The sequence below is a fragment of the Microcaecilia unicolor genome, chromosome 9 (genome assembly GCF_901765095.1).
Source record: "Microcaecilia unicolor chromosome 9, aMicUni1.1, whole genome shotgun sequence".
NCBI classification, from domain to species: Eukaryota; Metazoa; Chordata; class Amphibia; order Gymnophiona; family Siphonopidae; genus Microcaecilia; species Microcaecilia unicolor.
Window position 1 is genome coordinate 48,717,422 of NC_044039.1, and position 24,353 is coordinate 48,741,774.

The window sequence follows — 24,353 nt, forward strand, 5'->3', positions numbered from 1 at the left end:
GTTCTTGACACTCTAGGCGCATTAAAAACAACATTTTGACTCTCCATGACTGCTTAGTAGGCGGTTTTCTTGATATCCACTCTGCCAAAATCACAGAGATGGTTGCTTTTGTCACAAATTCCGTATATCCCTTGGGCCTGGGCGTACTCAGCCTAGGGTGCCCGAACAACAGGGCAGCGTCGTATGTCCAATTTGAGCCCCATATCTGTGATACATAAGTTAAAATGTCTCTCCAAAATCTTTCTACTGCCCTGCATCTCCAGAACATGTGGCCTAGTGTTGCCCCCTCTCCACCACACTTGGGGTACGAGCCCCAGGGGGACACTCCCAAATGGAAAGCTCTACGAGGGGCCACGTACAGCATTTTCACCTGTATAGCCGTAATGTCAATCAATAGGTCCTCTTTCCACTGCTTTGCCAGTCGCATATAATCTACTTCCGCTGCTGTATCCCGGATGTGTCTGTGATGATAGGTTAGTGGCACTTCCTGCTGCGCCCCCAGTGAGAATGCTGATGCCAGCTCTTCTTGCACATCCTCTGCCAGCCATTCCCATGGCAGTGTTCCAATATAATGTTTGAGTTGTAGGTAAGTGAAATCTGTCTCGCTCCTCCAGCCCATATTCCCTCTGTAAGTCTGGGAACAGCTTTATTTTGCCCTCTAAGGTAAGCACCTGCAGCAAGTGTTCCACCCCATTTTGTCTCCACCTGTGGAATACTGCATATAAATTTCCAGGTGCAAAGTCCCTGTTTCCACAGATGGACCGGAACGGAGTCACTCTTGCTGAAAATCTGTGTAGCCGGCAGATCCAGGCCCACATCGCTTTAGCCGATGACATTATCCCTGAATACTTTAACACTTCTGGGATGGGGCCTCCTCCCACATGCAAGTAGTTAGAAAAGTGTATTCGGGGTACTAGTTGTGTCTCCAGTATGGTGTTGGAAAACTCCTCTGTGCCACGGTACCAGTCATTTATATGGCGCATCCCACATGCCACTGTTAGGTGCCTTACACTTAGTAGTCCAAGGCCCCCATATTCCACCAGGATTGTTGAAGTGGACAATGGAAGGCGTGCCCTCTTCCCCTGCCAGAGAAATCTCTTGTGTAATGTTGGTCAATTTCTTCTCGGCTTTCTTTTTCAAATATAGTGGTATAGTCTGGAATACGTACAACCATTTAGGAATTATACACATGTTATAAAGGGCAACCCTTCCCAAGAGCGTAATGGGCAGTGATCTCCACATGCTCAACTCCTCTGTCTCTGTCAATAATCTCCTAACGTTTTCTTTATATAAGGTTTCCAAGTTTGCAGGTAGTTGTATGCCTAGGTATGTAATTGGGTTTTGGGTCCATTGCAAAGGTCGGGGGCCACTCCACCTGCCCACCTCCTCTGCATTAACTGGGAGTATAAATGATTTGTTATAATTTAATCGAAACCCAGAGCAAGTGCCATATCCTTCAATCTCTTTCAGCACTGCTTCTAAGGAGTTGTTAGGGTCTGTCAGTGTCAGTAGCAAATCGTCCACATATGCGAGTACCTTCAGTGGGCGGCCCTGCACCTCAACTCCCTTTATTTTCTCGTTGTGGAGTAGGTGTTTTAGTAACGGTTCTAATGCCAATATGAACAACAGTGGCGAGAGCGGACAACCCTGCCTAGTGCCTTTGCATATGGGGAACTCTCTCTCTCTCCTTCCACTGACTATCACACTGGCCGTGGGTTTTGTATAGATGACCTCGACTGCTCTCGCAAACCATCCCGAAATGCCTATAGTTGTCAAGACCTGAAATAGGAAGTCCCAGCTCACCTGGTCGAAAGCCTTTTCAGTGTCTAGGCTAATCACCCAAGCTGGCACCCCCCGTTCTTTACATATTGCCATTGCCAGTAACAATTTCCGAACATTGTGGACTGCTCTTCGTTTTTTTATAAATCCCACCTGCTCGGGTTCAACAATGTTAGGTAAACACAATGCTAGGCGATCTGCTAAGGTTATTACTTGAAGTTTTATTTCTACGTTTAATAATGATATGGGCCTATAAGACCCCGGCTTCTCTGGCGATTTCCCCACTTTAGGGATTAGCGACACTAAAGCTATGTTAGCAAAGGCTGGAAAATAGCCGTCGTGAAGCACTTCATCATAGTAGCTCAAGAGGTGCACTAATGCTTTGGGAGGTAGCAATTTATAATACCCTCCGGAAAGTCCATCTGGACCTGGGGCCAATTGGAGTTTTAGCGCCTTTATTGCCTTCTGTAGTTCCTTTATTGTCAGTGGGGCATTTAAACTTCCTAATTGGTGGTCCGTCAGTCTTGGAAGCTGAGCTTCATCAAGATATTTTGCCACTTCTGTCCCCTGGGCGGTCTGTTGTTTCTTATATAATGTAGCAAAATACTCTGTGCCCTGGAACCTTTTTTAAAAATCGGCGTTACATTGGCCACCCTCCAAACTTCCGGTATCACGCTCGATTTTAAGGATAAATTGCATATCACTAACAGTAGCTCCAAAAGTTCATTTTTCAGTTCTATCAGTACTCTAGGATGAATACCATCTGGTCCAGGTGTGAAGATGAGGCTACTGTGAAGATGAAGCTCCCACCTCAGGATCCCAGGTCCCTCTTTCACTCAGGGTGAGCTGGTTCTCAGTATGCAGATTTTATGCAAATTAGTCTACTGCCCCTTTCTGCTCAGGGTGACCTGCTTCTCGAAAGGCAAACATAGTCAAGTCTCACCACAGGATATTTCTCATACAAATCTTTTATTCCAGCTTCCTGGGGCACACTTTTACCAGCTTAAACAGTTCTTCCAGCTTAAACATTTCTTCCTACTCAGTTCAATCTTCCAGCTTAAACACCTGGACACACAGTCCTTCCTTGTAACATGAACACCCCAGTCCTTCCTTGTAACCCGGACACCCAGTCCGTCCTTGTAACACACAGTGCTTATACCTGGCACTCTAGGGCCTTCTTACCCCAGCCAGCTTCCTTGCTTTGCACACAGTTCACCACCAGTCCAAAGGGCTCAGCCAGTACTTCACATGGGGACCTCCTGCTTCAGCTACCAGCTCTCTTCTTCCGCTGCTAGCTCTCCTCCCCCCGTCACCACTCAGGTGGGGTATTAAGTGTTTAATGGCCAAACAGGACCCAGCCCATAACCTGCTGCACCTGTTTCCACCTCCAGGACTCTCCCCGGTCCTAGCGACCTCCAGCTATACCTCCCCTTACTGGCTCCCTTCAGCGACTCACCCAGCCCTTCTCCCTGGACATTTTAGGGGAACAGCGCCCTCTAGGGGCCTAACCAGGGTATGACAGCCTCTCCCTTCTCACACAGGTGATTTGCTACTCTTCAGTTTGCCGAACTGCTCCAATACGTCCTCCAGGTTTACTGTGAATTCAGTAAGTTTCTCCGACTCGTCCGCTTGAAATACCATTTCCGACACCGGTATCCCACCCAAATCTTCCTCGGTGAAGACAGAAGCAAAGAATTCATTTAATCTCTCCGCTACGTCTTTGTCTTCCTTGATCGCCCCCTTTTACCCCTCGGTCATCCATTGGCCCAACTGATTCTTTTGCCGGCTTCCTGCTTTTAATATACTGAAAAAAATTTTTATTATGTTTTTTTGCCTCTACTGCTATCTTTTTTTCGCAATCCCTCTTGGCCTTCTTTATTTGTGCCTTGCATTTGCTTTGACACTCCTTATGCTGCTTCTTGTTATTTTCAGACGGTTCCTTCTTCCATTTTCTGAAGCCGTTTCTTTTAGCCCTAATAGCTTCCTTCACCTCACTTTTCAACCACGCCGGCTGACTTTTGGACTTCCGTCTTTCTTTTCTAATTTGCGGAATATGTTTGGCCTGGGCCTCCAGGATGGTATTTTTGAATAGCATCCATGCCTGTTGTACAGTTTTTACCCTCTCAGTTGCCCCTCTAAGTTTTTTCTTAACCGTTCTTCTCATTTTATCAAAGTCTCCTTTTATAAAGTTAAACGCTAACGCATTTGACTTCCTATGTATAGTTACTTCAAGGTTGATATCAAAACTGATCATATTATGATCACTGTTATCAAGCGGCCCCAGTACCATAACGTTCCCCGCCAGATCATGCGCTCCACTAAGGACCAAGTCTAGAATTTTTCCTTCTCTCATCGGTTCCTGCACCAGCTGCTCCATAAAGCTGTCCTTGATTTCATCAAGGAATTGTACCTCTCTAGCGTGTCCCGATGTCACATTTGCCCAGTCTATATTTGGGTAATTGAAGTCACCCATTATTATCGCATTGCCCATTTTGTTTGCGTGTCTGATTCCTTTTATCATTTCTGCGTCCTCCTGCTCATCCTTGCGAGGCGGATGGTAGTACACTCCTATCACCATCCTTTTCTACATGGAATTTCAACCCACAATTCAAAGGTGTGATTTGTGTCCTGCTGAATTTGTAATCTATCTGAGTCAAGGCTCTCATTAATATACAATGCTACCCCTCCACCAGTCCAGTCCACCCTATCACTACGATATACTTTGTACCCCGGTATGACAGTGTCCCACTGGTTATCCTCCTTCCACCAGGTCTCAGTAATGCCTATTACATCTAATTTTTCATTTAGTGCAATATATTCCAACTCTCCCATCTTATTTCTTAATGTAAAGCATTTTTTTAAACTTAAACAGTTATGTATGTTATGTTCATACCTCTTATTTTGGGGAGTACCGCCAAAGCAGAGAACCGTGATGCAATACGTACAGGAGCATACAAGAAAGGAGTAGTGTAACCAGCAAGGCTCGTCCATAAGGGTATCAGCCCGAGTGATTAAAGGAGGCTCTTGTTATGATCATGTTACTCCAATTTTGAAATCACTGCATTGGCTTCCTGTAAAATTTCATATTGAATTAAAAATCTTATTGCTAGTTTACAAATCAAACTCGGGTATACATATAAAGTATCACATACCATGTAAATGAGTTTATCTTGTTGGGCAGACTGGATGGACTGTACAGGTCTTTATCTGCCGTCATTTACTATGTTACTATGTAGTTTTCAAAATATTGAATGGTAATTTTTCACCAACTCTTAGTGCCATTCTAAGATGTTATTAACACACTCGCTCTCTGAGATCATCTCAGAAACAGCTACTTGACATGCCTTCATTTCATCAGATTTATTTAGAAGAATGCAGATCATCTATTTTCTACATGAAAGGTCCGAAATTATGGAATGCTTTGCCCACTGAACTTCATTCAATACAAAATATGGACCAATTTAAAAAAGCACTGAAAACTCATTTATTTCTTCAGGCTTTTGGTTCCTCTGATGTCTAAATTATTTTAATACCATGTAAACTTTAATCTGCTGTATGTTTGAATTGAAGAGTTTTTTTTATATAGTTTGTTGTGTAAAGAAATAATTTTTATGTTTCAACATTTTTATTGACCAACCGATACAGAAATAAAATTTTTGCACATATGAATCTACAAAGCCAATTGTCGTCTGTGATCATTATCAGCATCCAACATTATTCCCCCCCCCCTTTTCACCCTCCTCCCCCCACCCCTCCCTCCCTCTTCTTTCCAATGATACCATCCATTTGTTTACTCCTTCACCCCTCTCTCCCCGATCTCCCTCCTGGCTTGTATTCTGATAGCCCTGAGAGATCCCTTCCCCCTCCCCTTCCCCCCCCCCCCCCCCCCCCGCTGTCTTTTGACTACAGAATATGTGTGATCAGAATTATCTTTAACCTTCAGGGTGTCGCATTATGCCAATTAAGTAGTAAACTACGTCCTCTAGGGCTTAATGCCTCCAAATAAGGGCCCCATATCTGTTTAAAATGTGCATATCTCTTCGGGGAGCCCCTAGCCTCCCGTGCTTCCCATGTGGCTAAAAGGTGTACCTGATTTCTCCAGTGCCAGTAAGCCGGCGACTCCGGAGCCGTCCAATACTGCAGAACAGTCTTCCGCGCCACCAAGCTAAGCTTACGGCATAAGGTACGTGCCCCCGCTGAGTGTGTCCTAAAGGCCCTTTTTGTGTCCAATACATAGTGATCCCACGTTCCCGTTACTGATGAACCTAGCATCCGGGACAAGAATCTCTCAACCTGTGTCCAGAAAGCCCTTACCCCTGGACATGCCCAAAACGCATGGAACAATGTATGCGGGGTTTGACTACATTTAATGCAACTCGCTCCTTGCGGGGAGCCTATATGTGACAACTGTTGCCCTGACATATATGCCCGCATGATTGTCCTATAGCCACACTCACGTAACCTTTCATCTGACGTAAGGGTTGCTATTCCTTTCAGCATGGTTCCCCCTTCCCAGCCCACCAGGGTTCTCCCTGCCTCCTGTTCCCATCTACCTTTTATAACTTCATAATTCTTTGCAGGAGGTCCCCGACGGGTCAATGCTTTATGAAGTGCCGACACTGACAGGCCTGTTGCTTCTGTTTCTTGAAAAAAGTCCCTTACTTTTTGCCCCAAACCCTGTCTCAGCATAGGTTGATCTAAAGCAGATATATAGTGTTTAATTTGGACATACGCGAACTTATTCCCCCAAGAAACTCCTACTCGTCTCTGCAATTCTTCATAACCTATTAGGTCTCCCTCTCTCCCCAGGAGGTGTTCCAGTTTCCTAATACCCTCTCTTTCCCATTTTATAAATACTGGATTATCTGTGCCTGACTGGAAAGTCGGACTCCCCCTTATTGCCAGTTGGTCAGACACTGTGTAGCTCCCCCCCCAACTTCCTCTCCAACCCTTTCCATACCTCCCTCATTGATGTGAGTATCACACATCCTCTAAATTGTCGCGGAAGTTGTTTCTGGGTCATATGCAACAAAGAGAGGAAATCATATGGGGCAAAATACTCCCTTTCCATATCAGTCGGGGTATATATGTTGGTCCTACAAACCCAGTCCCCCAGATGACATAGCAAGCAAGCTTGGTTATACACATATAGGTCGGGGATTCCCAGGCCCCCCTGATTCCAATTCCCTAGCAAATAGGAAAACCTTATCTTTGGCTTCTTTGCTGCCCAACAGAAATTGCCGAAAATTCCATAGAGCCTCTTCAAATCTTTCCGGGTCAGATGAAGCGGTAGTGTCCGCAGCACATAGAGCCACTTGGGAAATATCATCATCTGCACTAAATTTATCCGTCCTCTCAATGATAATGGAAGATTTCCCCAGTTTACCAGATGTTTCTTGGTTTCTCTCATCAATTCTTTAATATTAAGCTCATATAACTTCTCCAATTCCAATGTCAATCTGATGCCCAGATATCTAAATGAGCCGTCTGCCCAAACTAGCGGAAATGTTCCCCCCCATATCTGTCTCACCTCCTCTGAGGAGGCCAACGCCTCTAACTTAGCTAAATTTATACGTAAGCCCGCAAATTCGCCATATTCCCGTATGATTTCCATTAAGGCTATAAATGATTCCCTCGGGTCAGTCAACAACACCAGCAAATCATCTGCGAATGCTGCAATTTTAAAATCTCTATCTCCCACCCGTACACCTCTCACTGAAACATTATCCGCCACGTCCCTAATAAAAGGATCTAGAGTTAAGACGAATAGCAAGGGCGATAGTGGGCATCCCTGCCTTGTTCCTTGAAGTATAGGAAAACATTCTGATTCTAAACCATTTACCAGAACTGTGGCCTGAGGTGCATGATATAAGGCTTTGACTGCCGACATAAAGCGCCCCCCAAACCCATATGCCTTTAGAGTAGTAAACATAAAGTCCCATCGTACCTTGTCAAATGCCTTTTCAGCATCGAAGCTGACAAGCATTGACGGGATCCCACTCCTCTTTCGAGTCTCTAGCGCCATCAGTATTCTCCTTAGGTTTTTTGCTACTGTCCTCCCCTCCACAAATCCCACCTGCGCCTCATGTAGCAGTCTAGGTAACATTCCTGCCACCCGATTAGCCATTATCTTGGCCAATATTTTGCTTCCACATTTAACAAAGAAATGGGGCGGTAGGACTCTGGCTTAGATGGATCCTTGCCCGGCTTTGGCAGGACTACAATTTGTGCCGAGGATAACGTATGCGGCAGTTTCTCCTCTTCCACCACTCTATTTAAATATCTAGTCAACGTCGGTATGATTTCCTCTCCCAGTGTCTTATAAAATTCCATTCTGAGCCCATCCGGTCCCGGGGCTTTACCAAGTGAACCTCTTGTTATCACCAATGCCACCTCTTCTTCCTGTATTGGCCTATTCAGCTTTTCTATGTCAATCTGCTTCAAAGTTGGCAGGTTAAGATTTTCTAAATAAAGATGTCCCGGCAGCCCCTGGTCTTGCGGCTTCTCATATAGCCTGCTATAGAACTTTTGGAAGACCCCACATATATCCTCATCTTTCCGTACTACCTTCCCCTGATTATCCTTCAACTGAAGCACCCTTCCTCCTCCCCCTCTAGGCTTTGCCAAGCGAGCCAACAAGCGGCCCATCTTGTTACCATGTAAATATAATTGGTATTTATAATAGGCTTGGGATTTAGCTGCCCTCTGATGTAAAAGCTCGTTTAATGCCACTTGCAATTCCATTAGGCGCGTTCTATGAGCCGTACTATGTGTCTGACCAAACTGTTTACGGGCTTTGCAAATTTGCGCACTCAGTCTCAAAATTTCTCTATTACGAGCCACCCTTACAAAATGTGAGTAACTGATGACTTCTCTAAGTACCGCCTTCGCAGCGTCCCAGTACAGAATTGGGTCACTTACATGTCCCCCATTTAAATTTGCATAATCTCGCCAGCAACCCACAATTTTCTCCTTAAAGCGTGTGTCCCTATATAACTCCATCGGGAACCTCCAACAGCCTCTGCCCCCCCTCTGAGAACTCGTGGACCATTCCATGAATACCCAAGCATGATCCGATATTGTATAGGTCCCTATCTCTGCTTTAAGAACCTTGCTAAACAATCCTGTAGACACTAGCACATAATCAATCCTTGCTTGTGTGGAGTGGGCTCTTGATAAATGTGTGTAATCTCTCTCCGTAGGATGGAGAACTCGCCATACATCAACCAGGTCTAGCAAGCTCCCCATACGGCGCAATCCCCTGTCAGATGCCCCCATATCTCTACGCATCCCCTGTGAACTATCTAGCTGTGGATCCCAAACCGTGTTAAAATCACCCCCCACCACCAAATGGGCCCCTATGCAGTTGAGTAGTTGATTAATCACACTAGCATAAAACTTTTTGTCATATTGATTGGGTGCATAGATATTACACAGTGTAATTTTTTGGCCCTGCATCTCCAATTCAATTAGCACAAACCTACCTCCCGGGTCTATGAATATGGGACGAATGGCGGCTGCTACCCCTCTACGGACCAACACCGCCACCCCTCCTTTCTTTCCTATAGCCGCTGCCGCTATGCAATCTCCTACCCACCATGTTTTAAGTTTCGCGTGTTCTGCTTGTGTAAGATGCGTCTCTTGCAGCAGCGCCACATCAACTTTATATCTCTGCAGCTGTTGTAATATTTTAGATCTTTTTATCGGGGAACTAATGCCCCCGACATTCCAAGATACCAGCTTTACCATGAGTTCCACCCATCCAAGATAACAGCAGTCTCATTTCCATAAACTTCACCCCCAGAGAGGCCTCCCAGCCAGCACCTCTCTGGTTTGAATTCTAAATTTACATTTCTTTGTCTATCAAATAGAATCTGGTCACCCCTATCTGTTATTATCGTTCACAGCCTGTCACACATACCGTTCCTATTATCTTCCCCTTCCCCTATCCTCCCCCCCTTCCCCTCCCCCCCTTCCCAGCCCTGCCCCCCTTGATCTCTGTTCCCAACATGGAAACAGTCACGTCTGGACGCCCCCTCATCCTTCCCCTCCTATATCCAACTTAACAACCTCTTCTCTTTTAAATTTAACAGAACTTCCAACTATTATTAACAAAACCCCTTCAAGCTATATCCTATAAACTTTAAACTTCCTGCACAATTCCCACCCCTCCCCCAGAGTAATAAGGGATAGAGAGAGGTAACTTATGTCCATGTTCCAACCTCCATCTCTCCAACCCCTAACGCCCATGCAAAGTCCCCGTGGTTATTTGTCTCTAATATTCTCTGGTTGCTGCCTTTTGCAGCCAAACCTCCTTTCCAATAGAGATTCCTGGCTTCACTCACTCTCTCCAAGTGTCATCTCTCAGCCCGATCCAGTTGCCTGCTCCTCCTCCATCTGTGAGACAAACCTCTGCGCCTCCGCCACTGTTTCAAAAGAGTAGTCTTTTCCCTTATGGGTAATCTTTAAGTTAGCAGGATATATTAAAGCAAATCTGATTTTCCACTCAAAGAGTTTTGTACATATTGGCGAGAAAGCCCGTCTGCGTCCCGCCACTCCTGCTGAATAGTCCTGGAAGCACAGGATCCGCTTATTGTCATATGACAGTTGTTTGTCCACACGGGAATGTTTCAATATAAATTGCTTGTGGGCAAAGTTGAGAATCCGCATGATAACCACTCGGGGTTTGTCCATATGAGTCTTGCGGGGTCCTATTCTATGGGCTCTTTCCACCCTTACTGGGCCCATCTCAGCCGGAAATGCAACAGCTTTTGCAAGCCAGCGTTCAACCTCCGCTGTTAAATCCTGGTCTCTCACGCTTTCAGGGAACCCCACCAGCCTCAGGTTGTTCCGTCTGGATCTGTTCTCCAGGTCCTCCAGTTTTTGCTCCACCGACTCCATTTTCTTTTGCATCGTCTTTTGTGTCTCCTCCTCCTCCGTCATTCTGTCTTCCACCTTGCTCGTCCTCGTTTGGAAGGCCACACACTCGCGCGTCAGATCCTCCATCCGCGTTTGCAGCTGTTCCAGCTTGGTACTTATAGGTGTTAGACGTCTCTCCAGCATCTCTTCCAGAACCATCGACATTTCTGTGGTGATCTCCGCCACCCAGGCCGTTGAAACTGATCCCGCGGGGTCCGGGGACGCCGCCATCTTGGATTCCGCCGATTTGCCTCTGAGTTTTTCCTTCTGCGTCGATTTTGTCGCCATCGGAGCCGTTTCTTTGTTGAGGCTATTACCCCTGCGTGCTGCTGCTGCTCCAGGTTCGTTAGGCACGTTTTTTCGGGGCCGAAATTCAGTACGATTCTCGGAGGTTTAGGATAAGGTCAGAGCGTCGCTCAGTTGCGACCACCCTTCCTCATAGCGTCACGTGACCAAGAAATAATTTTTAATGCTTTGTTTTTTAAATATTTTGTATGTGATTTGTTCTCCGCTTAGACTTTTAAAGGTATAGCAAGATATAAATAAAGTTTTATTTTATATTTTTTAAATTTTATTCTTCAAGAGACCCGACACAGCACTGTGTTTCGGCAAAAAAGCCTACCTCAGGGGTCTTAATGGTTTCCTGGATCAGTTCATTCTAAATGCTGGTTCTGATTAGCTGCGAAACTTTGCTTATACTCTGAACAGTTCTTGAGCAAGCGAGAGTGCTGTAAAATCCTTAGTAATTAACATGATGCTCTCCCTCCTCAACAGGCTGTGAATGCCATCACTCAGTATCCCCAGCTTCTACCAATCCAGGGTGCAGAACATCTGACTTCGGAAATAGCCACAGGTTAACGATCTCTGTCTTTTAGTAGTAGAAGGATAGGTAGTCTGTACATTTGGAGCAGTTCACCCTTAAACTGTATTACAGTGAATGTGTCGGGTTTGATTGCCGGAGCATCTTAGCTAGGGACCCTTGATAAAAGTGCTTCTACAGCACCATGGACAGATGTGCCTCTAACAGAAAGACTGGCCGAGTGGAAGGTACCCAGTAAGATTTCCAGTCTCTCCACTATGGCCTTGTCCTTCCCGAGTGCCCCTTTTGATCATGTAGCTATAGTTTGTGTTCCTCTTCCATACATGCATCACTTTGCATTTGCTCATATTAAATGTAATCTGCCATTTTTATGCCCAGTGGCCGCACATGAAAATGAAAGGAAACTTACTTGAGGGCTAAACTAAAGAAAAAATAAGGAAACTTTTTTTTTAAAGAAAAACGGAACAGCTCGAACGCGAGCACAAAACGAAGAACAAAATCGGCGAAAAGCCGGCTAAGTTGAAGGCTCTTCTTTTCTGGGGCAACAGAACCGCCGTAAACAGCCACTCTTGACCGCGGAAAAAGAAGACTGAAGCGGGACTCTCGCGCGACAGGCGGGAAGATGGCCGCGCATGCACGGTGCGCGCACCCGCACGCTCAAAGGGTTTAGCAACCTTTGTTGCTAGGAAGATTTTCTGGACCTGGGGCTGCCATGGATGTCACCCATATGTGAGAACAAGCAGCCTGCTTGTCCTCGGAGAAAATAACAATATGTAACATTTCCCACAGAAAGGTGGAGCCAAAGGCACTAGACAAGTGATGGCGAACCTTTCAGAGACCGAGTGCCCAAACAGCAACCCAAAATCTAATTATTTATCGCAAAGTGCCAGAACTCATTATGGGTGGGGTCACCACATATGACTCCACCCCTATGATAGCCACACCCCTTACACCAGCCATGGCACATATAAACAGACATCATTGAAAATATTATACTAGTATAACAGAAAAAAATAACATGATTTTTTTTCATTATAAATCATTTCTGTAAGCTCTTACAGCTCCAGTATACCTAGTGCAAAATAAGACAGCAGCTGTAAATTCTCAAATTGGACATATTCCAAACACTAAAATGAAAATAAAATGATTTTTTCTACCTTTGTTGTCTGGTGATTTTGTTTTTCTATCCATATTGGTCCTAGTCTCTGATTCTGCTGCTTTCTATCTGTTCTCTTAACTCCGTTTCCAGGGCTTCCTTTCCATTTATTTCTTTACTTTCCTCCTTTCTTCTTCATTTCTTGCCCTCCATCCATGTCCAGCCACCCTCCTCTCCCCTCCAGCCACAAATATCCAGCCACCCTCCTCTTCCCCCTGCCCTCCCCTCCAGCCACCCATGTCCAGCCACCCTCCTCTCCCCCCTGCCCGCCCTCCCTCCCAGCACCAGGCAGCCCTCCCTCCCACCAAGCACCAGGCCTCCTCCCACCGAGCATCAGGCTTCCCTCCCTCCCTCCCACCCACCCAACACCCAGCAGCACCCAGCATCAGGCCTCCCACCCACCCAGCACCAGGCCTCCCTCCTACCCAGCAGCACCTAGCACCCAGCAGCGCTCAGCATCAGGCCTCCCACCCTCCCACCCAGCACCAGGCCTCCCTTCCACCCAGCACCAAACACCAGGCCGCCCACCCGCCCTCCAACCAACCAAGCATCAGGCCGCCCGCCTTCCCAGCACCAGGGGCCCCCCCCCCTCCTCCTCTGAAATTTAAAAGGCGTACCTCGGGGTTAAGGCGGCGCGCCAAGCAAAGAACACGCTTTTCGCTGCCGCTGCTGACGCCACCTTAACCCTGAGGTATGCCTTTTAAATTTCAGAGGAGGGGGGGCCCTGGTGCTGAGAGGGAGGGCGGGCTGGTTCTTGGTGGGAGGGAGGGAGGGCCGCCTGGTGCTTGGAGGGAGGGAGAGTGGGCGGACCAGCGACGGCACACGTGCCATAGGTTCGTCATCACTGTACTAGGCCTAGAAACTCCCACTTGTAATTGTAAAGGAGCAAAAAGTGCAGAAAAAAAAAAAAAGAAAACCTTCTGCACCTGGTACTCCCAGGCAGTCTCCCATCCAAGTAGAAACCAGCCAGGCCCAACCCTGCTGAGCTTCCAAGATCAGAGATCAGGCACACTCATGGTGGTGTGCTCATAGGCAATGCCTGTACTGCCAGTATAAAAAGAGTTTCACAAAGGAAGGAGGGAAACTTCCAAGCTGTTCAAGCAACTGCCCTCAGAGAAAAACTGAGGGGACAGAAAAGTCTGTAATAAAAACACTAAATAGGCCCTTTCACAGGCCCAACATAAAGGAGCCCTGCTCTGATGCTGTTCACGTCTTTCCCACACCAGGAACAGCCTTAGCCAATGCCACAGTGAAGCCTATTGCTATCAATGTACCCACTTAGGCAAACATGGCATTCCAGCTCAGGAGATTCTTGCTGCCTTTGTGCAGAAAGGGACTGCCCTGAAAAGACTCCCTCCGAATAGAGGAAGACAGGGGAGAAATGGACCCCTACTGCTCAGCTGGACAGAAAACATCCCTCTTCAGGGCAGGGTCCATCCAAAGAGACTGAGCCAGGAACAAGCCAGAAAACTCCAAAGGCTGAACTAAAAAGGAACTGTCAGTTCCCCTACCAGACTTCTGCAACATATAGGCATACAGAGCAGCAGAATGAACTCGGGGGGGGGGGGGGGGGGGGTGCAGGGAGATCAGAAATCCCCTGCCCCAAAGAAGCCCCCAGTGGCTGACGTGCATCCCGAAAAATAACAAAGCACATCGCAGGATCATCAGATTCCTTCTGGAAAACTTAGCCCTCTAGAACCCATCTGCCTGAGATGGGCATAAAAACTCCCCCAATCACAAAAAGGGCTATTGAGGCCAAGCTCTCTTAAGAAGAAAGGTTCAAATTAAGGGTCCCAGAGCAGAGGAGATCCTGCTCAGAAGATATAGAAACACTAAAGTAATTCTGTTCTTTCTTGAATCCCCTTGCATAGTGGGGGCAGTTTGAGAAGAATTTGTGCCACTGCCCCAGCTACATGCAAACAGTTTCTGACTCAACAGTGATTTGGTAAAGGAAACCAAAGGCTAGAGAAAAAAGGGGAATCCCCTGGACTAACAGTCTCTAATGGAACACAAGGTCCTTTAGGAGAAGCCGCCCCTGCTCCCTGCCCACATCAAGGCCGCAGAGCGGGAAAGGATCAGAGCTGATATCAGGAGAAAAGAGAGGGCCACGCCAGCAAAAGGCGCGTGTTCCCGCCATTTTAGCACGGGAAAAGGCTGCTCGGGGAAGGGGAACTTCAGCACTTCCCTCCCCAGCGTTCAAACACGCCACCACACAGAATCCCGCTGCGCATCTGCTACCGCAGCGGAAACAGCTTTCAAACGCCAGCGTCGCCCAATGCACAGTACCCCAACGCCGAAAGAGAAAGGCAGGGACTCACTGAACAGCAGGTGTCTCCAAAGGAGAAGCAGAGTCCCACAGACGCAGCAGCCTGCTGCCTAACTGGCACACAGACTGAAAGCACAGCACTAAGACAAGGAAACCCTGTACTGCCTGGTCCCTGTCAGAAATCTATTGTTTCTTCTGTTTTGTTTTGGTTTTTTTTAACACCAAATGAAGGCAAAGGAGCTCTCTTGGGGTTTTTTTTTTTGTTTTTTTTTACTGATGAGGAAGGCTAGAGCTCTAAAGACCGGGGGAGAAAGGGTGAAGCAGGGACCCAGAAGACTGAGTATGCCCCCAAAGTCGGCACCACCAGCCAGACACCCCTAAACAACTGGCCCACAGGACCCAGGAGTATCCCCAACAGACAAATCCAGGAGCTGCTGAAACGCGGTCCACCACCTGCTAGAGATAGAGATGTACTGAAGTGAAGGAGGAATTGGCCGTCTGGTATCTCTGCCTTCAGTTTTGTAATCTCTATCTCCACCTGCTGGTAGATGGACACAACCCACCACCAGTTCTTGGATTCATCTGCTGCATACGCTAAGGAATGATCATTTAACCCTACTGGTCTGTTCTTGATCTTTTAACTAGTCTTAATCCACATAAGACACTGCCTGCTATCCCATGACTTTCTAATATTCCCTCCCCCCTTCCCATTCAATCCTGTCCAAATTTATAATTCATTTTGTCTGTCCTCTTGGTTTTAAATGTTGTAAACTGCCCAAGATAGTCATAGGTGCGGTCTATCAAGTACAAATAAAATTTAAAACTTGAAAAAACTTAAATTTTCTAAGGAGTCATTCATGAGGTACTTTTTCAAATTCATTCTGAAAATCCAGATACACAATATCAACCAGCTCACCTTTATCCACATGTTTATTCACCCCTTCAAAGAAATGGATCTGCTTTTTTTTGTGACAAGACATTCATGATGTGACAGACAAGAAAGGGTTACTGGAGACACTGTTGATCATGGGCAAAACATCATATTAGAAACTGAACATTATAAAGGCAAGCAGGGAGGAAGTTTATCAAACTCTCGGCAGGGGGAGGCTCTTGAAAGTTCACCAGACACAATTACCAGCTGCTGAAACAAAAGTACAAAGTAAAATTAGAAAAGGATTGCTAACCTTGAGTCTGTTCACCATGTCTCTCTCCACCTTACTCTGGACAAACTGTGTGATCCAGTCGGGCTCTTCTATGGCGTGCTGGAAGTCAACCACAACAGTGCTGGGAGACTGGATAGCAGGACCTTGTTTTTCACTTGTGTTTTCTTCTGTGTTTAGTGTGGCAAGAACCTGGGACTCCTCCTGTCTCTTCTTCTCCTTAAAAATCTCGAAGCCAGTGAGGGCTCCACAGATAAGACTCAAGGACTTCCCCTGAAGAAAAAGTGAAGGTTGAGCAGAATGTCTAATACTTCAACAATAAGAAGCCAAGATTCAGCAGCATGAGAAACAAAAAATTTAACTGGATGTCTTATCTGGTTATGTTCAGCAGCACTAATCTGGGCTTTCATATACCTACCAATATGGGTGAAGCAGTGCAAAAAAGCAGGGATACTTATCTGTAGTATGTATTCTCCAAGGACAGCAGGCCATTCATTCTCACATGCGGGTGACATCAACCACATCGCCCGGCACGGAACACAGCTTAAAGACACGCAACAGTTCCCCATCACGCATGCACTAGTGCCTTCCCGCCCACTGCGACAGCACGGGACCAGCAGTACAATAGTATAGCTATTGGGACAGGAGACAACTCCAAGGGGAGGTGGGAGGGTATGTGAGAATGAATGGCCTGCTCTCCTTGGAGAATACCTGCTACAGGTAATTATCAATGCTTTCTCCAAGGACAAGGAGACCATACTCGCACATGTGGGAATCCCTAGATTCCAGGCTTACCGAAAACACAGTAGGACAACAGGACCTAACAATGACGAGGTCAAAAAAACGATTTAACCTGAAACTATATACATACTGTGTGAGAGTGCAGCCTAGAACAGACAAAACAGGCCTAGGGGGTAGAATTGGATTCCAGACCCCCCAAAAAGTCTGCACAACTGTCTGTCCAACCAACCATCACATCAGGTATCTTGATCTAGGCAACAATGAGATGTGAATGTGTGGACTGAAGACTACATGGCAGTCTTGCAAAATTTCTTCTACAGAGGCTGACATCATGGGCTACCAACACAACCATGACTCTGACAATATGAGCCATGACAGCCTGGGCATAAGTGACAGAAATGCAAACTACCAGATTGGAGATTGTGCATTTCATGATAGCAACCTCCATCCTGTTGGGATCAAAAGAAACAAAATGCTGGGTGGACTGTCTGTAGGGCTGAGTCCTGCTCCAAGTAAAAGGCCAATGTTCACTTGAAGTACAAGGTGTGCAGTGTGTTTTCATCAGGATGGGCATGAGTTTTGGAAAGAATGTTGGAAGAATGATTGACTGCTTTAGAAGGAACTCGACAGCCTTAGGCAGGAACTCAGGGTGCATGCGAAGAACTATCTATATAATAATTTGTACCTCTGCTTCTCTGGATGGATGGCTGTCTGGGTTTGTAACAGCATGCTGACGTCAGCTCACCTCCAGTGTTCCCTTCCCTCTCAGCGTCCCGCCCTCGTGTAAAGACGAAATGACATCAGAGGATCGCTGGACATGGACTGGATGGGAGGGCAGGGCAAAAGCGAATTGCTGGATATTGATGGGATGGGAGGCGAGGGGAGCATCGTGGGACACGGATGGGAGGGCAGGGCTGAGAAGAATTGCTGGACATAAATGGGATGGGAGGGAAGAATCACTGGACATGGAGGGGAGGGCAGGGGAGAGAGGAGAAGCAGAGGGACTCTCCAACGTACTCTACATCACAAGCGATGGGAGGGCAGGGCACTGGCGAATCACTGGATATGGATGGGAGGCAAGGGGAGAATCACGGGACACGGATGAGAGGGGAGAGGGCAGAGGAGAATCGCTGGACATGGAGGGGAGAGAAGAGAAGCAGAGGGACACTCCAACGTACTCTACATCACAAGCAATGGAAGGGCAGGGCAGAGGCAAATCGCACTGTACAACACAAGCGATGGGAGGGCAGGGCACAGGCGAATCGCTGGATATGGATGGGATGGGAGGCAAGGGGGAGAACCGCAGGACACGGATGAGAGGGGAGGGCAGGGCAGAGGCGAATCACTGGATATGGATGAGAGGCAAGGGGAGAATCGCGGGACACAGATGGGAGGGAGAGGAAAGCAGGGCAGAGGAGAATCGCTGGACATGGAGGGGAGGCCAAGGCAGAGGAGAATCGCTGGACAAAGATGGGAGGGGAGGGAAAAATCACTGGACATGGAGGGGAGGGAAGGGAGAGAGGAAAAGCAGAGGGACACTCCAACGTACTGTACATCACAACTGATGGGAGGGCAGGGTAGAGGCGAATCGCTGGATATGGATGGGATGAGAGGAGAGGAGAGAATCGCAGGAAATGGATGGGAGGGGAGGGCAGGGCAGAGGAGAATCAGTGGATATGGATGGGAGGTAAGGGGAGAATCGCGGTTCACTTAAAAACATAATCGCCATTACATGATAGACTTGCTAGTGCCCGTTTCATTTTTAGCGAAACGGGCTTTTTTCGCTTGTTCTGTCATAATTTACATAGTACGTGACGGCAGATAAAGATCTGCACGGTCCATCCAGTCTGCTCAACAAGATAAACTCATTTACATGGTATATGATTCTTTATATGTATACCCAAGTATGATTTGTCCTTGTCTTTCTCAGAGCACAGACCGTAGAAATCTACTCAGCACTGTTCTTGTACTAAGTTCTGGAGCTAACGTTGAAGCCCCTTCAAAATTTACACTCCAGCCTATCCATATCTATTCAGTCACAATCAGGACATAGACCGTAGAAGTCTGCCCAGCTCCCATTTTGTTTCCCAATTACCGGCGTCGCCACCCAAACTCCACTAAGATTTCCGCGGAACCATTCCTTGTAAACAGGATTCCTTTGTGTGGAGGAGTAGCCTAGTGGTTAGTGCAGTGGACTTTGATCCTGAGGAACTGAGTTCGATTCCCACTGCAGCTCCTTGTGACTCTGGGCAAGTCACTTAACCTTCCATTGCCCCGGTACAAAATAAGTACCTGAATATATGTAAACCGCTTTGAATGTAGTTGCAAAAACCTCAGAAAGGCGGTATATCAAGTCCCATTTCTCTTTATCCCATGCATGTTTGAATTCCATTACCGTTTTCATCTCCAACACCTCCAGCGGGAGGGCATTCCACATATCCACCACCCTCTCCGTGAAAAAATACTTCCTGACATTAGTCCTGAGTCTGCCCCCCTTCAACCTGAATTCATGTCCTCTAGTTCTACCCGCTTCCCGTCTCCGAAAAAGGTTCATTTGCGGATTAATACCTTTCAAATATTGAACAACTGTATCATGTCACCCCTGTTTCTCCTTTCCTCTAAGGTACATATGTTCAGGTCAGCAAGTCTCTCCTCATACGGTTTACAACGCAAATCCCATACCATTTTGTAGCTTTTCTTTACACCGCTTCCAGTCTTTTACATCATAAATCAAATTTAATGTAGGTGGATCTGTTACTAGGGCCTAAAGCTTACTCGCCCTGCGAACTAAAGTAACAGCCACCAAAAACAAGACCATCCAGGTCTAGTAGTTTAGATGACAGGAATTCAGCAGCTCAAAAGGAGCTTTCATCAGCTGGTTAAGGATTTTTTTTTTGTTACATTTGTACCCCGCGCTTTCCCACTCATGGCAGGCTCAATGCGGCTTACATATTGTATACAGGTACTTATTTGTACCTGGGGCAATGGAGGGTTAAGTGACTTGCCCAGAGTCACAAGGAGCTGCCTGTGCCTGAAGTGGAATCGAACTCAGTTCCTCAGTTCCCCAGGACCAAAGTCCACCACCCTAACCACTAGGCCACGTTAAGGTCCCATGACACAGGTGGAGGTTTGATGGGAGGCTTTGTCAAAAGCAAACCTCTCATGAGGCAAACAACAAGAGACTGTCCAGAAATGGGTTTACCTTCTATAGGCAATAGTAAGCACTAACTGCACTGAGGTGAATCCTTACATAGTTGGTCGAAAGACCAGACTCGGAAAAGTGTAGAATGTATTCAAGCAGTGTCTGAGTAGGGCAAGAAATAGGATCTAGAGCCCTAGCCTCAAACCAGACAGCAAACCTCCTCCATTTGAAAGAGTAGCACCTCTTAGTGGAATCTTCCTAGAAGACAGCAAGACCTTGGAGACACCCTCTGGAAGATGCAAGGAAGCAAATTCTAAGCTCTCAACATCCAGGCTGTGTGAGCCAGGGACTGTGTGATGACAGAAAACACTCTAATCTACAAGGTTCTTTGGAGTATAACTCCAGAAGAAGAGAGAAACAGATCTGCCTGGGCCAATAAGGAGCGATCAGAATCATGGTTCCTCAGTCCTGCTTGGAGGAATACGCATACAGAAGACCGCTCCCCCCATGGAAGAAGAAGACATCCAACGCTTGTCTGTCATGTGCCCTGACCCTGGAACGGTACTGAGGACTTTGTGGTTGAGCAGAATGGCAAAGAGATCCACACTCTCAGGAAGATCTCGCGGATAACATTTGTATTGAGTGACCACTCATGTGGTTGCATGACCTTGGCTCAGTCTGTCAGCCAGAGTGTTGGATTTGCCCACCAGGTATGAGGCCCAGAGAACTATCCTGTTCTGGATAACCCAGTGCCATATCCGGATGGCCAACACAGAGGGTATGATCCGCTACCCCCCTTCTTGTTGGTGTAATACATCGCAACCTGATTGTATGCAAGTGCAAAGTGATGCATGTGGGAAAGAGGAACCCAAACTATAGCTACGTCATGCAAGGTTCAGCATTAGGAATCACAGAATGAGAAGGGACCTGGGAGTCATCATTGATGATACGTTGAAATCTTTGCTCAGTGTGCTGCTGCGGTTAAGAAAGCAAATAGAATGTTAGGTATTATTTTATTTATTTAGGCACATTTTTACCCCCACATTTCCCATATAAGCAGTCACAATGTGGCATACACAAATTGAAAAGGATACAATACAATACAGAGAAGGCACAGATTTGGAGTGTGACAGGAGGGAAGGTACAAGGGATGGCACAGGTTAAACATTGGATTAGCCAGTGGAATAAGCCTTGTCGAATAGAATGTTTTTAAGGACTTCTTGAACAGTTGATGGTCGACAAGCTCTTTGAGCTGTTTTGGCAGGACATTCCAGGATTTTGGACTGATGTAGGGGAAGGACGAAGCATAAAGGGTCTTGTATTTAACATTCCTGTAGGTGGGGTAATGTAAATTGAGGTAGGTCCTTGCAGATGCTAGTGCATTCCTAGATGGGAGATCGATTAAATGAAGCATGTATTCAGGGGCTTCCCCATATATGATTTTGTGTGTTAGTGAGCAGATCTTAAATGTGATACAGTCCTTTACTGGGAGCCAGTGAAGTTGAAAACGTAGAAGTTGAACAGGGACAAAGCACGATTTCCCCAGGATTAGCCTTGCACCCGTGTTTGAACTGTCTGAAGCCTTTCAGAACATAGTCCTGACAACCAGCATAGATCCCGCTACAGTAGTCTATATGGGATAGGACCAGCCAATGAACAAGGGTACGGAAAAGCTCACTAGTTATGAAATGCCTGAACGCTTCAGCCTCCACATTGCGTAGAACATTCTTTTTGCAATGATTTGCACTTGATGGTCCAGTTGTAAGTGGTTATCCAACACTACTCCAAGGATTCTCAGACAATTTGAGATCGAAAGCTTGTAGTCCTTAATGATGAGTGTACCTTGGTTTATTTTATTGTACTGGGACGAAGGATTAGGCATTGTGTTTTGGTCTTGATTAAGCTTGAACAGAAACGCCTTTGCCCAAAATCCATGATGGAAAAACTGGAGTCTATTTGTTCGGAGATTTCGGCTAGAGTTGACTTGAATGGGATATAGATGGTCAGTCGTCCGCATAAATGAATGTGTTAAGGCCAAGCTTAGATAATGCTTTAGCTAGTGGAATCAGCATAACATTGAAAAGGGTTGGAGAAAGGGGTAAGCCTTGAGGTACCCCACAAGTGGCTTTCCAAGGTGCAGAAAGGTTGGATCGAGCGTTTGACTTGGTAGGTTCGGGAGGATAGGAAACCCTTGATCCAGGTTAGCATGTTCCCGCTTATACCGAATGTGTCCAGCAGGTAGAGTAAAGCTCATGATCCACCATGTCAAACACGCTGGACATGTCAAATTGGGAGTAGTAAGATCTTATTCCCAGTGGATATTCTCTTTTAAAATTAGACAGAAGGGTAACCAGTACTGTTTCGGTACTAAACTGCGGACGGAACCCCGACTGTGAGCAATGTAGTATGTCGAAATTCTTCATATAATCATTTAGCTGGGTATTTGATCAAATTTTCCATTGTTTTAACAAGTAATGGGATAGATGCCACTGGTCGATAATTTGAAAGGACATCAACTTTTATTTTTGGGTTCTTGGGAATTGGTGTGAGAAGAATGCTTCCATGCTCATAAGAAAAAAAGGTCCTTCTTGAGCATGAAGTTTAAGTAGGAGGTGAAATCTATGATGAAGCATTCAGGAGCCGATTTTAACAGGTGACTAGGGCATATATCAAGGCCACAATGTTTCTTAGAGAACTTGGATAGCGCTCTTGCTACATTATCAGCTGTCAAAATACTTAAGTTCTGCTGGGCATTGGCCTGGAGGTGAGTCCAGTGTTTTGAGAAAATCCTCGATGACAGCAGTACTGCTAAAGAGTGGTTTTCTTAACAATTGAATTTTCTCATTGAAATATTGTAGCAAGTTTAGCAGAAGAGGGACAATCTGATTGTGCGGACTCAGTTCTGCTTGTACCAAGGAAGGAATTCAAGAGTCGTTGAAGCTTTTTTAGCATCCTTGCCGACTGACGCTAGTTTTTCCGTAAAGTAAGAATGGCTTTGCTTACATAGTAACATATAGTAACATAGTAGATGACGGCAGAAAAAGACCTGCACGGTCCATCCAGTCTGCCCAACAAGATAACTCATATTTGCTGCTTTTTGTGTATACCCTACTTTGATTTGTACCTGTGCTCTTCAGGGCACAGACCGTATAAGTCTGCCCAGCACTATCCCCGCCTCCCAACCACCAGCCCCTCCTCCCAACCACCGGCTCTGGCACAGACCGTATCAGTCTGCCCAGCACTATCCTCCCCTCCCAACCACCAGCCCTGCCTCCCAACCACCGTCTCTGGCACAGACCATACAAGTCTGTCCAGCACTATCCCTGCCTCCCAACCACCAGTCCCGCTGCCCACCACCGGCTCTGGCACAGACCGTATAAGTCTGCCCAGCACTATCCCCGCCTCCCGATCTTGACTAAGCTCCTGAGGATCCATTCCTTCGGCACAGGATTCCTTTATGCTTATCCCATGCATGTTTGAATTCCGTTACCATTTTCATTTCCACCACCTCCCGCGGGAGGGCATTCCAAGCATCCACTACTCTCTCCTTGAAAAAAATACTTCCTGACATTTTTCTTGAGTCTGCCCCCCTTCAATCTCAAGAGCATCCTGAACCAAAAACATGGAATCAGAATCCTCAGAAATGCTATCTTTGTTTGATAGCGTATTTGTATTTCCGTCAACTTGATTTCCACATCTTTAGTGTACAATCAGACCTCAATTTACGCCATGCTCTTTCAAGCTTTCTAGTTTGTGTCTTTAGTGTTTTAACTCTTTAGTATACCAAGCTGTGGACTTGCGATTGTATGAGGTTTTATATTGCAAGGGCACTATGTCATCTTGGACACACCCGCATCTTTCCTCCCAGGCAGTTAGATAATGGATAGAAGCTTATTGCGCTGACAAGTTATCACTGTATAAGGACTGACAAAATAACTGAGGATCGACCAGTCCTCTTGAATAATAGGCAGTGGGAGCGCTTGGCTGAGAAATGCCCATTTTAACCAGTGCAAGGTGAATTGTAGTTTGAGATGGTCGGACCAAGGCGTCGCAACCCATCTGATGCCATCTAACTGGAAGACCTCATCCACGAGGATATTATATGAGATGAGATCTAGCGAGTGACCTTTTCAGCGCGATGGCAAATGCTGGGGCATTTTAGGTCCCAAGATGGAGAAAATCCAGGAAATGGCTTGCATCCAACGATTGTAGGTTATCCAAATAGAGATTAAGGTCACCCTGAATTATGATATTCGAATGTGCAATGCAGGAACTTGAAATGAAATCCATAAGCTCTGTTTTGCAATACTTCTAGTTATTGGGTGGTCTGTAAAACAGGACGCAAGCTAAATGGTCGCGAAGAGTAGAAT

At 46.4% G+C, this 24,353-nt stretch overlaps 1 protein-coding gene across 1 annotated transcript in view; it reads right to left on the minus strand.

The window, feature by feature from the left end:
• The window catches only part of LOC115477495 (putative ATP-dependent RNA helicase DDX11-like protein 8), a 348,371-nt gene that overhangs the window by 271,153 nt on the left and 52,865 nt on the right, over nucleotides 1-24,353 (minus strand). Inside the window, 1 exon segment of the mRNA XM_030214406.1 lies at nucleotides 16,125-16,373. Within this exon segment, the coding sequence (XP_030070266.1) occupies nucleotides 16,125-16,373 (249 nt within the window).